We start from the raw sequence: 19,127 nt of genomic DNA on the forward strand, positions 1-19,127 counted from the left end.
ATACAACAACATCCCACTGGCCTACTCCATTTCTAACAAAAGACCTGTTTGAAATGAGCTGTACAAGCTCAGTACTAAATAGCATCTCCTCCAAAGTTTCACTCAATGTTGGTTATAAAACAAAGAATAACGCCTGATTGAGAAGGTCAGACTCAGAAAGGTAGAAGGTTAGCTACCATCGACCAACCTTATCCAAAATCCTTTCCCACCATAAAAGGGAACAGTACCTGTGATTTCAGGGTTCTACCTCTAGGCAATCAAAACAACATGAAGAAACAACGCAAATCTCCACCACAAGCAGAATACGAAGAATCCCGAATCCTCAACTGAGGTTCTCCACAAGTATGCTCTCTTCGATAAAGAACTCCAGGATGAAATGCAGAGGGTGTTCAAGGATCTAGTCAAAGAATCAATGCAAGATATATCCAGAAAAATGAAAGAAGAAATGAAAGAAACAATAGAACAGATAGTCGAGAAAATACAGGAAGAAATGAGAGCAGAAATAATAAAGCTACAAAAAGAAGTCTCACAAATAAAGGATTCAGTAGATGAAATTTAAAAAGTCAGTAAGTGCCCTTAGCAATAGGGTAAGTGCAGCTGAAGAGAGGATCAGCGAGCTTGAAGATGAGCAACAGAAATCCCATAGGGAACAAGCGATAGGAAAAGACCTCAAAATGACTGTGAGGAGAATCAGAGACCTAAGGGATGACACCAACAGGAACAACATTAGGATCATTGGAGTACCAGAAGGACAGGGAGGAAACCCCAATACAAAAAGCTATAGTCAAAGAAATAATTGCTGAAAAGTTTCTAGAGTTAAGGAAGGCAGACATCCAGATCCAAGGAGCCAGAAGGGTACCAGCTATAAGAGACCCCAGAAAAAACACTCCAAGGCATATCATAGTTAGAATGATGGATGCTGTGGACAGAGACACAATATTACAAGCAGCAAGGTCAAAGAAGGAAATTACATACAAAGGAGCACCCTTAGATTCACAGCAGACCTATCAGAGGAAACCCTCCAAGCCTGAAGGCAATGGTGGGATATAGTGAAAAAACTAAATGAAATGAACACATCACTAAGAATACTTTATCCAGCTAAATTCTCACTCAAATTCGATGGAACAATATATCACTTTGTAGAAAAACAACAGCTCAGGAACTTCATAGACTCAAACCAAATCTAAAAGAAAGACTAAAGGGACTCCTGTAAGATAAGAAAAACAAGTATAAAAACAACCAACTCCTACAGAAAGATGGCACAAAACCCCATGACAATAATCTCCCTTAATGTCAATGGTCTAAATGCACCTTCCAAGAGACACAGAGTGGCAAAATGGATCCAAAAACTGAAACCAACATTCTGCTGTCTACAAGAACTCATCTGAACAATCAGAGCAAACACAGACTCAAAGTTAAAGGATGGAAAACAGTCCTGCAACCAAACAGTTCCCTCAAATAAGCTGGGGTGGCCATACTAGTAACCGACAACATTAATTTCAGGCTGAAAAAGATTAATTAGAAGGGACAGTGAAGGCCATTTTCTCTTCATCAAGGGATATGTACAACAGGAAGAAATAACACTCTTAAATATATACGCACCTAATGAAGGAACAGCTACATACTTAAAACAACTGCTAACAGATTATAAGAATGACATTGCTAGCAACACAATACTATTTGGAGACTTCAACATCGCCTTATCACCTCTGAATAGATCAACAAGAAAAAAATTCAGCAAGGAAACATAGGCTTTAAATTGAAGAAATAGAAGAGAAAGGACTTATAGACATATACAGGGTTTTACACCCCAGAAAGAAAGAATACACATACTTCTCCAGTGCGCACGGAACATTTTCCAAAATAGACCATGTCCTAGGCCACAAAACATACCTCAATAGAATAAGGAAGATAGAAATAGTATCAACAATATTTTCAGACCACGATGCACTGAGGATAGAAGTGAATCACACAGACACGGAGAACCAAATCAAACACCTGGAAACTAAACAACTCACTGCTGAACAACGAATGGGTCAGGAAGGAAGTCAAGGACGAAATCAAAAGGTACCTGGAAACAAATGAGAATGAAGACACGAGCTACCAGAATTTATGGGATGCAGCTAAAGCTGTATTAAGGGGATAATTTATAGCCCTTCAAGCATATCTCAGGATGGAAGAAAGGATGTACATAAGTAAAGAAGGAGTGGCAGTAGGTCCTCTTTAAATGTTTGGAAAAATTCGCTAGTAAACCCATCTGGACCCGGGCTTCTGTTTTGGAAAAACTTTTGATTACAGTTTGATGACTTCACAGCTCAAGATCTTAGAAAAGGATCAACAGAAGGAGCCCAAGTAGGGCAGAAGGAAAGAGATCATAAAACTTAGAGCAGAAATCAATGACATGGAAACCAAAGAAACAATCCGAAAGATCAATCAAGCCAAGAGATGGTTCTTCGAGAAAATAAACAAGATAGATAAACCACTAGCAACACTCACAAAGAAACAGAGAGAGAGAACCCTAATAAACCGAATCAGAAATAAGAATGGGTATATCACAACGGAAACCAAAGAAATTCAAAACATCATCAGAGACTACTTTGAAAGACTGTATGCCACGAAACAAGAGAATCTAGAAGAAATGGATAAATTCCTGGATTCCTATAATATCCCAAAGCTGAGTCAAGAAGATATGGAATACTTGAATAGATCTATTAACATCAAGGAAATTGAAACTGTAATCAAAAGTCTTCCCAAAAACAAAAGCCCAGGTCCAGATGGATTCAATAGCAAATTTTTCAAAACATTTAAAGAGAACCTACTGCCAGTCCTTCTCAAGCTTTTCCAGGAAATTGAAAAAACAGAAACTCTCCCAAACAGTTTCTATGAAGCCCATATCTTTCTAATACCAAAAGGAAACAAAGACACCACAAAAAAGAAAACTATAGGCCGATATCCCTGATGAACATGGATGCGAAAATTCTCAACAAACAACTAGCAAATAGAATTCAAAAACTCATCAAAAAGATCATACACCATGACCAAGTGGGATTCATCCCGGGGACGCAAGGATGGTTTAACATTTGGAAATCAATCAACATAATCCATCATATCAACAAAAGAAAAGATAAAAAGCATATGATCATATCAATAGATGCAGAGAAAGCATTTGACAGGATCCAGCACCCCTTTATGATGAAAACCCTAGCCAAAATGGTGATAGAGGGGACTTGCCTCAATATAGTTAAAGCTATCTAGCACAAGCCTACAGCAAGCATCATCCTCAATGGGGAAAAACTGAGAGCCTTCCCTCTAAGATCAGGGATGAGACAAGGATGCCCACTCTCTCCACTACTGTTCACTATAGTACTGGAAGTACTTGCAATAGCGATTAGGCAAGAAAAAGATATTAAGGGCATCCAGGTAAGAAATGAAGAAATCAAGCTTTCACAATTCGCAGATGATAAGATTCTATACTTAGAGAACCCTAAAACCTCTACCAAGAAACTCCTAGAAACGATAGATGTGTATAGTAAAGTTGCAGGCTATAAAATCAATACCCAAAAGTCCATGGCTTTCCTATATGCAAATAGTGAGAAGAAAATGACATGAAGACAACAATCCCATTCACAATTTTACACCAGAAAATTAACTACCTAGGAATTGGTTTAACTAAGGAAGTAAAGGACCTGTACAAAGAAAAATACAAAACACTCCTTCTTGAAATCAAAGAGGATGCAAGGAAATCTAAAAATATTCCCTGCTCATGGATGGGGAGAATTAATATTGTGAAAATGGCAATAGTTCCCAAAGCACTGTGCAAATTCAATGCGATCCCTCTTAGGATACCCATGACATTCTTCAAAGAAATGGAGCAAACATTCCTGAAATTTATATGGAACAATAAGACCCCTAGAATAGCTAAAGCAATTCTTGGGAAAAAGAAAATGGGAGAATTTAACCTCCCGAATCTCAAACTCTATTACAAAGCAGTAATAATTAAAACAGCATGGTACTGGAACAAAGGCAGTGCTGCAGACCTATGGAACAGGGTTAAATATACTAACATCTCCCCTCAAACGTATGATCATCTAATCTTTGATAAAGGGTCAAGAAATGCAAAGTGGAGTAAGGAAAGTCTTTTTAACAAATGGTGCTGGCAAAACTTGACGACTACATGCAAAAAACTGGGCTCAGATCTCTGCCTAACACCATGTACAAAAGTAAGATCAAAATGGATCAAAGACCTCAATATCATACCAGAATCCATAAGGTACATTGAAGACAAAGTTGGCAAAACCCTCCATGAAATTGATGCTAGTGGTATCTTCAAAGATGTCACACCACTGCCCAAGCAAGTGAAAACAGAGATAGACAAATGGGACTATTTTAAACTAAGAAGCTTCTGCACCTCCAAATAAACAGTGACCAAAATACAAAGACAGTCCGCAGAATGGGAAAGAATATTCTCCAAATACACATCCGACAAAGTGTTGATATCAAGGATATACAAAGTACTGGTTGAACTCCACAAGAAGAAAACATCCAACCCCATCAAAAAGTGGGGCAACAAAATGATCGATGGTATTGAATCCTTTTCGGAATCCAGCTTGTTCACATGGTTGTCCTTCATCTAGTGTTCTGCTAATCCTATTCAGGATGACTCGAGTGAATAGTTTGTAGATGACAGACAATAGGCAGATTGGGCGATAGTTGCCAATGTCGTGGATGTCTCCTTTCTTGTATAGTAGTACAGTCCTGCTGGTTTTCCATTGGGATGGAACCTTGCATTCAGACAGGTAGCGTGTGAAGAGTCGAACCAATGTATTGATGAGTACTGATGGTAAGTTCTTTAGGTGTTCAGGTCTGATCTTGTCTGGGCCAGGTGCTCTTTGTTTCTTTACCGACGAGATGCCATGTTGGATTTCAGAAGGGAGAGCATTGGGAACGACATATCCATCATGTGGTATGTGGTATGTGGGCAAGTGGATGTGGCTATTAAAGAGATCTGAGTAGAAGTCATGAATAATCTTCTCCATTGCCCTTCTGGAAGATGTGATAGATCCATCATGATGTCGGAGGGCAGTCATCTTGGTTTTGTAGTTGGTGAAGGACAGGCGGGTATTACGAATGTTTTTCCCAGCTTCTGCTGCATCTACCAGTACTGCTGCTCTCCTGTTTTTGAGGTCATCCTTGATGGCTTCTCTGCATTGTTTTGCCAGTTCGGATGTTCGCTTGTGGTTGCCTGAGGCATGTGCCAAGCCACGTTGGCGAATAAGTTCAAGAGTGTTCGAAGAAAGACGGTTTTTTATGGTTAACTCTCTCTTGGCATTCCTTGCACAATCATGGAGGTGCTGAATCATTCGATCGTATTCCTCATCAATGTTGTCAATGACGGCATCTTCCCATGTTGCCGCAATAGAGCCAAAGAGCTCCCAGTTGGTGGTTGTTCTGGGAGTCCTCTTCTTAAACCTTGCATTCTTTTCTCCTTGTTCTGTGAGGTAGAATTTTGCACGAAGACGACGGTGGTCTGATCCCGTTTGGAATTTTGGGACAACAGCAACATCGGTTAGGCAAAACCGCCGATTGAATATGATGTGGTCTATTTCATTGTGGAACCGTCCATCAGGAGATTCCCATGTCCAACGTTTAGATTCAGCCTTTTTGGAATTGTGAGTTACCATGGAAGGTTTTGGTTGACATGATGAACTCAGGAAGTCTGTCACCCTGTTCGTTCCATTCCAGGCCATGGGTTCCAATGTGGATTTCATCGACTGATCTTCTTGGTCCTATCTTGGCATTAAAATCACCGACAATGACCTTGTAGAAGGTGTGATCTTCTTTATAGAACTTCTCCAGCTCCATGTAGAATTTCTCAGTTTCTCTTTCACCATAACTGGATGTTGGTGCATAGACAACAAAGATAGAAACTGCCGGTAGTGAGCCACATTTATTCAAGTGTAATCGTCCGATTCGGGTTGTTAGGCATTCGAATGAATCAATGCTCGTGACTAAGTTTGTGTTGACAAGGATACCGACACCACCGACGCCTCTTTTATCACATGTTCCAAGGAACAGTTCTTCTCAAGTGTCGAAAACAGCATGATGGGATTGATGTCTTCTCGTTTCGGTCAGACCAATGATGTCGTACTTGATCTTTCGCGCTTGTACCATAAGGTCTTCAATGGATGCAGCAGATGCCAGCGTACGAGTATTAAAAGTACAGACAATCATTTTTGTTTTTCTGCGTTTTGGCAGCCTATGTCTGCCTTGGTGTTTTATCAGCCTCTCCTTCCGTATCCTTCTCGAGACTCTGCATATTCAGGGTTAGGGAAATGAGATCCATTTATTACTGGATTTGGCATATCAATTTGGTCTATTTGGCATAGACCACGGATAGCTTGCCAGGCTCTGCCGTGCGGGTTGGATATTTAGGGTACCCTGAAAACTTAGAGAAAAGTAAATAAATAGTCGTTCGGCGGCAAATGCGGCCGCGCGCTCCCGGGAGCTTGTTGTGATAATCTCTGGATCCTGGCCGTTGTTGGGGTTATACAGCAGTTGGAGGGTGTAACTATCTAGCTACTGACAGGTCCAGTCCCAAACCGTGCAGGCTTGGAGATCTCAGCCCCGGGTCCCACACACCTGGGTTCCTCTGCCAGGTGTTTCACTAATAAAAAAAAAAAATTAAAAAAAGAAAAGAATAAAATTTGGGAACTAACAAAAATAAAATAAAAAGTGGGGGAGTTTTAAAAAATGCATGTTATTTACACAATGGAGTACTATGTAGCTGTTAGAAAAGACGAAGTCATGAAATTTACATACAAGTGGTACTACATGAAAAGTATCATGTTAAGCAAAATGAGTCAGAAAGAGAGGGATAGACATAGAAAGATTGCATTCATCTGGGGAACATAAAGTTACAAAATAGGAGACTAACACCCAAGAATAGCCGAGATTAGTACCAGGAATTTTGCTCCATGGCTTGGAGGCCAGCCACACATGCTAGGGGAAAAGGCAGCTCAAATAGAGAAGGGAACACCAAATAAAGGGTGTTGGGAGGATCCTCCCAGGATGGAGAAGCCCGCTGAAAGTAGACTATAGACCGAACATGATTGCCACTCAATGTCTCTCTTGCAAACCACAACACCCAAAAGGAGAGAGAGCATGTTAAACAATGATAAGTATAAAATAAACCATACACAAGGAATATTTATATTCCTCTGTTAATTAAAATAAGCCTAAATAGTAGTCACCAAAATATTAATAAGATTAACTAAAAACAATAAGTATTCATCAAATTCCAACTTCAGTTACTAAAATGTATCAATAATGAATAGATCAAACTATCCCATTATGTCCCTTAGTCTGGAAACATTTCTGGTAATTGGGCTGGGGGGAAGGGCTTGAAAACAGAAATCGAGGTATGACAGAAATAAAATGATTCCCTACACAGAATCTAGGAAATAGAGAAAAGCAGCAGACGGTCCCTCCAAAGAGTAAGGAACTGGACAAGTCACCCACCAAGTTTCCCTGCCCGAGAGCAGGTTAGCTGGGACTTCACTCAGACAGGAAGGGGTAAAGGCAAGGCCTGAAACCTCTCGGAGCCTACGACGACCAGAAACCCAAACACAGAAAATTGCATTTGTTATATTCTTATTATACCTGCCTGACATCTTCCCCTTATTTTTCCGTTTGCAGTTTTAATAAACTTATAATATCCATAGAAAAAAATGCTAAGAGACAAAATAACGCTGACACCAGTTGAACCCCTTGCACTCTCCCGAACCTGGCTCACCATCTCATTCTAGATGATACCTGACTCAGCAGGCCAAACATGGAATTCCACGTGTGATCGCTGCTGGAACTCTGCTCATGATTCCTGCTGGACATCACAGCTGTTTTGCGTGGTATTAAGACAGAATGGAGTCTGGGGACAAGGGAAGACCACGGCGGCAGCCGCAGGGTCACCAGCCTTCCCCAGTTGCACCGAGTCACACCACCATCCAGCATGGAATGGTGACAGTAGCCCACGCAGTGACTTGTCCACTGAAGGATACTGTTCACCACCCACCAGGTGACTTGGGACTCGGCACAGGTGTTTGACCTGGCAGACCCCCTGTGCAATGGGGTCTTGCTCTGCCAGCTATTCAACAACCTCCAGGCACATTTCACCTACCTCAAACTGATTAGCCTGAGGCTGAAGATGCTCCAGACACTGCTGAAGATGCAGGCAAATGCATGTTGTCAGTGCACAAATTGTCACAGCAGGCTGGTCACCAGGAGCTTACATTAGGTAAACGGGGAACACCTGCAGGGATGATTAGAGATTGTCCCAAAAGCATCCATCTATCCCTGGCCCCCTCCCCCTCACCGAGAGCCCGGCAAGCTACTGAGGGTATCCAGCTCGCACAGCAGAGCCCGGCAAGACGCCTGTGACATACCAAATATGCCAACAGCAATAGCTAAAATGGATCTCATTTATCTAACCCAGAATGAGTCTCCAGCTGAGTTGGGAAGAAGGAGAAGGCTCGTACTAAGCAGACAGTGTGCACGTCAACAGGCAGGAAGGAACCCTGCAAGCAGCTGGCCAACAAGGCAGCCTGCAAGAGTGCACCGAAGAAGCCTCACCACGACCTGCTCCACACAGTGGAGCTACCTGACAACCTCCAGCTGCAGTTCCAGTGACTCGTGTGCGAGATCACGCAGGAATTCAAGACTGACCTGTGATTCCCAGAACTCAGCTGTCATGGTGCTGCAGGAGGTTTGCAAGGCCTACCTGGTGGGGCTCTTGGAGGACACCAACCTCTGCCCATTTCCTGCCAATCGCCTCACTAGTATGCCCAAGGACATCCAGCTGGCGTGCCACATCTGCGGGGAGAGAGTATAAAGTTTATGATGCTAAAATCTCAGGGCTGGGACAAATGGAGATGCTACTGGTGCCCACTCAAGTAATTGATGTTTAATGGGGTGACAGTGACAGTGACAGAATATTCAACTCTGTTCCATTTGGTCTGCGGTTTTGTTTCTAGCACAATACCATGCTGTTTTAATCACTACTACTGGTAGGAACGCCTACTGATCCAGCCTTTTTGGAAAACAATATGGATAGTCCTTCAAAAACTTGAAACTAAGCTTCCATATGGTCCCACAATACCACTCCTGTGAATATATCCTGAGGATGCAAAAAAGCATAGTAGAAATGATATCTGTACCTATAAGTTCATTGCATTACTGTTAACAATAGCCAAAATCTGGATACAATCCAAGTGCCCAAGAACAGATGACTGGTTAAAGAATCTTGGTAAATATACACAATGGAATACTATGCAGCTGTTTGGAGAGATGAAGCGATGAAATTTGCTTATAAGTGAGTAGACATGGAGAGTATCATGCTGTCTGAAATGAGTCAAAAAAAGAGGGAGGGATAGATACAGAAGGACTGGAAGGAGTATAAAATAACATGAGACCGACATCCAAGGACAGTAGTTAAAAGGGTCAGGAAGATTGTTCTATAGTTGGAAACCTGCCTCATGAGCTGGTGGGGAGTGGACAGCTGGAATAGAGAAGGGATCACTAGGAAAATGGTTGGAAGAATCTGTCGGGATGGGAAATGTGTGACAAAGGTAGATAAAAAACCAAACATGATAAACTCTCAGTATCTGCATTGCAAACCATAATGCCCAAAAGTAGAGAAAGAGTATGGGGAATGTTGTCTGCCATGGAGGGAGTGGGAGAGCGGGAAAGGTGGGCGTGTACTGAGGCTATTGGTGGTGGGGAATGTGCACTGGTGGAGGGATGGTTGTTTGATCATTGTCTGACTGTAACTCAAACATAAAAGCTTGTAACTATATCTCATAGTGAATCAATACAATTAAAACAATAATAATAATAAAATAATAATATAATAAAAATAAAATAGAAAGGTTTGCTGTATAGCACCTTTTATAGTGAGCATTTTATCATGTAGCTTTGTAGCACTGTATTCTCATTGGTCATTGATTTGCTCTAGCGGGCACCAGTAATATCTCACAACAAATTGTGAGACTTGTTGTTACTGTTTTTGCCATATCAAATATGTCATGAGTAGCTTGTCAGGCTTTGCTGTGCAGGCGAGATACTCTCGGTAGCTTGGTGGGCTCTTCAAGAGAGGCAGAGGAATCGAACCCAGTTCGGCCGCGTGCAAGGCCTTACCTGCTGTGCTATCGCTCCAACCCTAGATAAAATAGACACTTATTTTTAATGTGAGCAACTTGTTTCTATCTCAAAGATAAGAATCATTTAGTGCACATAAATAGAACAAGAATAATCTGGACTACATTACTACATTATGTGAGAAAACATTAATGAGCTGTATTCTTTCCACACAGGACTATATGTAACACCAATAGAACAATACTGCTTAGTTCCCTGGTATTCGAGTTTATGAGTTTCACTGAAGAAACAAAAGTGACTGATTTAGGGAAAGAATACAATTCAAAAAATTAAATATTTTTTCAATTTCTGAGAAATTTCTTGTGTGGGAATTTAGGCTTTCTTTTCATACAAGATAGCCCTAAAATGGAATATCTCATAAAAATTTTAAATGATGTAGGAAAGATTACTTTATGGTTTCTAATATTTGCAATTTCTTTTGAATCAAAAGAGATAAAAGACTATATATAAAACTAAATTCAATGTTGGAAGAAGGCTCTTCTATATTTAATTAAAAATACATCTTTTATATGGGCTTCAATCCTCTGATAATAAGTTCAAACAGATGTTGGGAGATTCATGCTTTTGACTTGATCATTTCATAATATGACAACAAGCTGAACATAAGTAATATTAATATCATTTATAATTATGGCTGATACTACTGCAGTATTTACAATTTGTCGAGCAGTATTTAATTCCAGGTCACTAGAATTTGTTTTCTTATCACTGTTATAACAAAACAATGTTATATGAGAAGCTGAAGTAGGGCTGTAGTTAGAATTGGTTAAGATGACAAATTGCATGCATATTAATGACAAAACCAATCAATGGTGGTGGAGGTCAGATAGCTATTATTCTTGGAAAGGGAAATTGACAGAAAGAGCACAGGAGGAAACTATTTCAGTGTTGAAAGTAACCCAGATCTAGATCCACTGTTTTCCAATGTAAATTTAAAGGTAAAGGTAAAGGTAAAGGCCCTCCCGTTGATCATTGATTTGCTCGAGCGGGCCCAGTAACGTCTCCATTGGAGACTTTGTTGTTACTGTGTCTGGCATATCGAATACGTCACGGGGAGCTTGCCAGGCTCTGCCGTGCAGGCGAGACACTCTCGGTAGCTTGCCGGGCTCTCCGAGAGGGGCGGAGGAATCGAACTCGAATCAGCCATGTTGACTTTATGCAAGGCAAATGCCCTCCCTGCTGTGCTATCGTTTCAGCCAGTATCGCCAATAAATAATTCTTCCTGTCTTAATTATTTTTATTAAAATAAAAATATTTAAAGTTCAGGAGTTTACTTTTAAACCTGTTATTACTGATGCTTACTGGGATGTGTTCATTGTTTCCCTCATTATGACCCCAAGATAGTAATTGTCACCAAAGGCAAAAAAAAAACTTAGACTTTGAAGTGCAAATGGCCAGTCCTCACTTGGCTGAGGTGATACCCAAATCAGGAAGGTGGTTTTCCCCATGGAGAGGCATATTCATTGTTCTTTGGATGTGCTGAACCCTGCAATTTTCCCAAATGTGGGAAACTCAAATGCATAATTTGTGGTAGGGGGTGGGGTGGGGGAGAGTGTTTGTGTTCTGCCCTGTTTGTAGCACTGTCCACTGTCCTCCCATTGTTCATCGATTTGCTCGAGCAAACACCAATAACGTCTCCATAGTGACACTTGTTGTTACTATTTTTGGCATATAGAATACACTTCGGGGAGCTTGCCAGGCGCTGCCATGTGGGTGCGATACTCTCGGTAGCTTCCTGGCTCTCAAAAAGGGGCAGAGGAATCGAACCCTGGTCAGCTGCATGCAAAGCAAACACCCTACCCACTGTGCTATTTCTCCCACCCGTGTTCTGCTCTAAAGAAAAAGCAAAAAAAGTAAATTATCAACAAAAATGCACTCAGGCACCAAAAAATGAAACAGTTAGGGTGCTCTTAGAAGTGTGAGGGCAACATATGCATAAAAGAATAGAATTTCATGACTTTACAGTGTATTTTAAGGATGCCTGCTAGTTGGCTCTGTTAAATTTTCCAGTCCCTGCTCTTATGTACCAGCTGACTTTCGATGTGGATACTAAAGGTTTTTAATGTCTTTGACAACTTGTTGGGAAGGAGGATGAAGTTGCAATATTGTACCAGGGAACTGAAGCTCATATATTCTGTGGGTATTTGTTTGTCTCCTTTTGTGTCTTATGTGCTTCATTCTCTGTGCAAGTCCCCTGCAGGATTGAAGTTGAATGACCCAATTTAGTTGACTTTATACAATGGGGAAATTACATCTTCAGAGAAAATTTTTTCATGAGACATCACAATATGAGTATGGAATATCTACTTACTAAGAAATTTCTTTATCTTTTTCGTTAGATAGGCTTTTCAAATATGATAAATGAATTGTGTTTGAGTATATTTCATAAGTGTATCTGAATAAATGTATAAAAATAATTATAATTGTACAAATGGTTCCTTTTTTGATTTTCATTATTTTCAATACCACTTAAAACATAAGTTTTACCAAGTAAAAAATGTTAACAATTAGGAAAGAAAATATGCATGGAATTATAATTAACTTATTTCCGTAGAGAATTAATAGTCCAAGTACGTGAAAGTGCAAGTAATATTTTTAAATCTAAAAAACTGATTTTACTCCAGAAATTACAAACCACATACTTACACCCGTGGACTCATTTATTCTACACATTTCAGTCCAAAGTGTCTTTCTATCGGAGTAAGAAATGCAGAAAAAAACAGTTCAAATGGAGCTATTTAGCTGAAACAAGAATGTCAGTCTCTTCTCCACCTGATCTTGAAAAAGAGTGTAAATTAGTGACTTAATTGATTATGTGAATTTCATTTCCTGTCTCTTCCAATCCCATTCTTTGGTAAAAGTGCTAATGAGAACTGAAATGACTACAGGGTGAACAGCAAGGAAAGGAAAATGCAAGGTTCATAGTTAATCACAAATTAAACTGAGACTTTTTCTGCTGCCTTCCACTGACTTTGTCAAATGAAAGTGATCTTAAGCTTAATCACTGTCTTCTAACTTTAAATATCCTAAACATTTACCTTCTTGGGGATTTTTAGTTTTTCCGGTGTCTGGGCCACACCTGCTGTGCTAGGGGCTGATTTCTCGCTCTGCATTCAGCCATGGCTGCTGATGAACTAAGGGGGACCATATCGCAGAACTGTGTTTAAACACCGGCATGCGCTATGGTCCCCCTTAGCTCATCAGCAGCCATGGCTGAATGCAAAACAATCATCCTGCCCACAATATTATCTCTCAGGCCCCTTTCTTCATAGAGAATTTTATATGGCTGCGTACCAGAACTAGTGTGCAAAACTTTCCAATGAAATTATTTTTATTTCATTGGAAAGCAAACACATCATTTAAACTTGTTGTTCCAAAACTTGTATTCTTCTATGTTGCAATGTGCTTGACAGTTTTTTGTTGTAGTGATGGTGACATTGTATTGGAGAAACTATCAGGAAGATTGGGGTCCCTGTCAATCACTCTCAGGCAACTGAACCAAGGGTGTAATGCTTAAGCCAGGAACACCTTACAGTGCTGCCCATTGCCAAGGCCATCCCAGCAGTGCTGGTGATAGAGACTACGGAGGAGCAGGCAGGGCAAGATTAGGGATATGTCCCCAAGTGAAGTTCATCTGGTATGGAAGGTGGCAAAGGAGTTCTTAATCACTTAATCACTTAACTTCCCGTTAGTCGTTGATTTGCTCAAGCGGGTGCCAGTAACGTCTCCATTTGTCCCTGTCACGTGCTAGTGTAGCCCAATGGCATCTGTTTGCTCTGGGAACATGAAGAGTCTCAAACCGATCCTTCATGATCTTGATGAAGAAGTCTGACCATCTGGTAGGTGGGCAGCCACGCGGTCTTTTGACATCCCGTGGAATTCAGTCAGTAACAGCTCTAGTCTAGCAGTTGTATTTAAATCTCATTACGTGACCAGCCCATCTGATTTTTGACACCTTGGCAAATGAGACAGCTTCCCTGATTCTTGATCATTGAGATGTCAGAACTCCGGATTCTTTCTCTCATTTGAGTGAAACATGATATTCCAAGCATAGCTCTTTCAATTCCTCTTTGGGAGACCTGAATTGCGTTCTCATCCTGTTTGTATAGGGCCCAGGTCTCTGAGTCATAAGTAAATGCAGGAAGAACAGTGGAATCAAAGAGATGTGCCTGGAGCTGGAGGTTCTTTGTGTTCTTATCTATTTCTTCCATGTTCTTGAAGGAGGTCTAGCTGGTACCTAATATAATCTCAGCACTCACTTCCTCATTTTAATGTCACACATTCCTCGAACATAATAAAGAATTGCTCAACTACTTGTCTGTGTTTAAATGGTATAAAAGAGGAAGGGTTGCACCCTTTCTTCAGAATCCTGGGACAGTAAAATTTGAAAGCTTCCCTTCCTTTATGTTTCCCTAAATAAAGTCTTTATTCAATTTTCCATGGGCTCTTTCTGATGTAGGCAGGTAGATAGGGAAAGGCCCTGGGCAATGAAACAGGTCAGCAAAACTTCTGGGAGGAAAATTCCAAGGTTGATCCACTTTGTGGATATGGATAAGACCTTGAGCAGCAGACCCTGAGGAGATTGGACCCCTCCCCATGAAGGAAATGCCATGAATTCCCTTGGACCTCTACTTCAATCTGATTAAAGTTAAGTGATTCAGCCCAAAGAAGACCATCGCCACTCCCAACTGCCCTGGTAACATACATAAAGTTTCTGGAATTTCATCTAGGAAGAAGCCCAACATGGAGGCAGGTTGGAGAAACCTTATAAAAGTGACCTTGAACAAAAGCAGGGCACACATATGCTGCCTGAGCCCAAGTGTTTTCTGGGCCCACACAGTCAAGCACATGGTGCCTGAGCACATCTGGCACCTGGGCACATCTGTGGCCTGCATCTCCCCTCTTGAGATATATACTTTCACGCTTTTTTGTCTAATACTAGGATGTATGTAGCGGCTCTCTCCACCCTTGGAGAAGCCTATTTTCTCTCTCTCTCTCTCTCTCTCTCTCTCTCTCTCTCTCTCTCTCTCTCTCTCATTCTCTTTCCCTCCACACCTTCAAAAACCCTTCAAATAAAATCTGTTTATTTCACTGCTTGTCTACTCCGGAAATTCCTTTTTGCAAGGTGAGACAAGAACCCAGTAACACTGGGTCCAGGGTGGCAGAAGTGGATGGGGAGAAAGTGAGCGTTTTTCTCCTTCCTACTTCACATAAGTCACCCGTCAGGTACACTGACATCATTTTGACCCTTCCAATTTTCACTGCTTGAGGACAAGAGCCTAAATGTTTGTGAGCACAACACTTAAGGGCTCTCCAGGTGATTTTCTTGGACCATGTGGAGCCAGAGATTAAACTTTGACCATCTGCATATAAGGCATGCACCACAAATCCTGTATTCTATGGAACTTGAAAGGTGTTTATAAAATTGGTATGTTCTTCTCAAAGAAAATTTTTACTGAATGCAGTAATATCAGCATACATAACTAATGATCAATAAAATGTCTCCAATTCTTTATGGTTCATCTCTGTCTGATTCAGCAGTTAATATCAGACACTTTTCAAGAGAAGAAACTAATTATGTTGCAGGAAACTGCCATGAAGTGTTGGGGAGAGAGGTATAGCCATGAGCTGGGAGTCCCTTCCCTTGTTCTTTTCTCACCTCAGTCACCTGGGAACTGCCTGGCACATCAGAACTGATAAAAACCTGCTAGTAGTACACTTCTTCTGCAAAAAATTTGCATTTCTCCCCTAGTTCCCTTTTATCTTCATGTTGATGATAATCTCTACCATGCAAATTCCTGAGAGCCATTGCCTCAGGCTGGAACAAAGACTTAGGTCTTTATAGGAAAACCAGAGTCAATCCTGAGAGGTATTTCCCCCTCTCTGGTTTATTGTCTTTTATCACTGGAAAGAATTGCAGGGAATCTAAAATAAGAAAATGTTTACATATTCAAGAGAGTATACAAATTTCTCAGATTGTGAAGATAGTATCCAATGACTTTGAGAATGAGGTTATATAATAGATATCTTCCATAATTGCCTTGGTTAAAATTCTTACAAGTGGGAGTTAGTTGGGGCTCTTGAAGATTTGAACTTTCTGTGGGTGGTCCTTTTTATTTTCTTTAATAGAGTCTGTATAATTGTAGCCCCTCTCCTCAGAGGGTCCAGTCAATAATATGGGCCTGGAACTCTACATCAAAAAGATTTTCCCAACACCTTAGAGGGGTTTCACATCTCAAAGATTCTCAAGACTTTGGACTGGTTTGGCTTCCATTATTATTATTGTCATTTTAATTTTATTGAATCACTGTGAGATAGTTACAAGCTTTTGTGTTTGAGTTACAATAACACAACGCTCAAACACCTGTCCCTCCACCAGTGTACATTCTCCACCACCAATAACCCTGGTGTACCCCCCTTTCCCACCCTCCCCCTATCTCCATGACAGACAGTATTCTCCGTCCTCTTTCTCTACTTTTGGGCATTATGATTTGCAATTCAGACACTGAGAGGTTATCATGTTTGGTCCTTTATCTACTTTCAGCACACATCTCCCATCCTAACCAGTTCCTCAAGCCATCATTTTCTTAGCGATCCCTTCTCTATTCCAGCTGCCTTCTCCTTTGAAGGACTGCACTTATTTGTGGAGTATAGAACACGATTATTATTATTATTGTTCTTCTAATTCACATTGCAGGACCATCTATCTTCCAATATGCACCAATTTCACATACTGATACGTAATTGCCAAGTCTAGAAAAGAAAATCAGGAACATGCAACTTGAACTAAGGGACAAGATAGAAGAATGGGAATTCAAGTAGATTGGAAATGGGGTCTGAGAGATAATACTGTGGGTAAGGCTTTCACCAATTTGCATGCAGTTACCTAGGTTTGTTCTCCAGCATCCCATATATGGTCTCCAGAGCACCATCAAGATTAATTTCTGAGTGGAGAACCAGAGTCTTGATTATTGCCTGGTTGGCTCCCAAACTGAAAAACAAACCCCCAATCAAGTGATTGGCCACAAATTCATGGTAGAAATAGGTGAGTTTTGATGAACAGATGCTGTGTAGTTACAGGCTTTCTCTGACATAGAGGATTCTCTGACAGAAAAGTTATTTCTGATAAAGATTGAATTCTCTCTAAAATCCCCAATATTAAATATCCAAAGAGCTGGAGGAGTAGCAAACATTCTATGATAGTCTAGGAGGCTCCATATACATCAGTTTTAAATACTATGCATATCAAATTTTATTTGTCTCAGAAAGGTCTAATAAATACATGTTGGAAAAGCCAATATTGAACTTCCTTGGAAAGGACTCTTATCAAGAACTTGGAGAGTTCTGTAATTCACATTTCAGATTTTTATGATCATACTGGAAAAGGAATTGTGTCTTCAAAGGGATTCAGTCTAATCTAATTGTCTTTCAGTCTGTTAATAGAGATAGTACAGAGATTAAGGCACTTGTTTACCTTGTGTGCTGCTAACCCTGGTTCAATCTTCAGCATGCATATGCTCCCCTAGCTCTTCCAAATGTGGTCTTTGAGCAAAAGTGAGAAGAAAGCTCTGAGCATCAGTAAGTATGGCACCTCCAAAAATAAGTTACCTTTATAAACCTTTCACCATATTAAAATAATCTTGGCTGAAAGATAGCAGAGCAGGTAGAACATTTGTCTTGCACGCAGCCAACATGGCCCAACCGAGTTAGATTCCTCCACCCTTCTCGGAGAGCCTGGCAATCTACCGAGAGTATCTTGCCTGCATGACAAAGCCTGGCAAGCTACCCGTGATGTATTCAATATGCCAAATACAGTAACAAGTCTCACAACGTTACTGGGTTCTCTTGAGCAAATCGATGAACAATGGAAAGACAGTGACAGTGACAGTGAATAAAATAATCATGACATGAGCATGAGGTCTTTGTAATGAGAAAGGACTATCATTAACTAGAGCATTAAAATTGTATTTCAATAAATAATGAAAATATTACAACCAATTATGATATATATATTTCATTATACTCAGTCTATAACTGAGTATGTCTAACTATCCACTCTAAAATATTTTTGTTAGCCTTTATAAAATAAAATTTACAATATAACTGAGTATGTCTAACTATCCACTCTAAAATATTTTTGTTAGCCTTTATAAAATAAAATTCTGTAACACTGTAGCACTGTCCTCCTGTTGTTCATCAATTTGCTTGAGCAGGCACCAATAATGTCTCCATTGTGAGACATGTTGTTATTGTTTTTTGGCATACCGAATATGCCACAAGGAGTTTTCCAGGCTCTGCTGTGGGGGCGGAATACTCTTGATAGTTTTCCAGACACTTCGAGAGGGATGGAGGAATCGAACTTGGGTCAGCTGTGTGCAAGCAAAGCCCAACCTGCTTTGCTATCACTCTGCCAGATAAATGAAATTAATATGTATAATACCAGAAAACATTTAATTGAAAGGCATTTTGTATTTCAAATGTGATGTTGCTATGAAGTCAGATAGGTTATTCACACTGATGCAAATTAGCCACTTGAGGTTTTTAATTTTTATTTTGGAAAATTTCACTTGGATTTCCATCTGTTAAAAATGCCAATATTCACTTAGTAAAATACATTTTTTATGCTCACTATAATGTTTTATATGAACAGAAGTGCCTTAATTCTAAGGTTCTAAGGACTATAATTTTTAGAATGGGCTTACAATTCTTAGACTAATGACTTCATTTCAGAGGAGACTTTGTCAAATCTCACTTTCTTTTTGATTATTAATATTTCACAGACCATTATATATATATGAACAAAAACCTGATTTTTTTTAAAGTGTCAGTGAAATGAAAGTTCCCAGCTACAAATAACTAGTTGTGATCTTTTTTTCCTTCAAGCTCAATACATAATGGGGGAGGGTTGATATATTCCT

General features: G+C 40.2%; 1 protein-coding gene and 1 pseudogene across 1 annotated transcript; both read left to right on the forward strand.

Moving 5' to 3' along the window:
- The first annotated feature begins 8,464 nt into the window (after positions 1–8,464).
- Positions 8,465–8,884, forward strand: LOC130018121 (histone H3-like). Its single transcript, XM_056108946.1, has one exon. It carries the CDS (start codon positions 8,465–8,467, stop codon positions 8,882–8,884), a length of 420 nt encoding a protein of 139 aa, XP_055964921.1.
- Positions 8,885–11,606: 2,722 nt separating this feature from the next.
- LOC130019558 (uncharacterized) lies at positions 11,607–11,780 on the forward strand (annotated as a pseudogene).
- The last annotated feature ends 7,347 nt before the right edge of the window (positions 11,781–19,127 follow it).

The sequence above is a fragment of the Sorex fumeus genome, unplaced genomic scaffold, assembly GCF_029834395.1.
Source record: "Sorex fumeus unplaced genomic scaffold, SorFum_2.1 ptg000008l, whole genome shotgun sequence".
Taxonomy (NCBI): Eukaryota; Metazoa; Chordata; class Mammalia; order Eulipotyphla; family Soricidae; genus Sorex; species Sorex fumeus.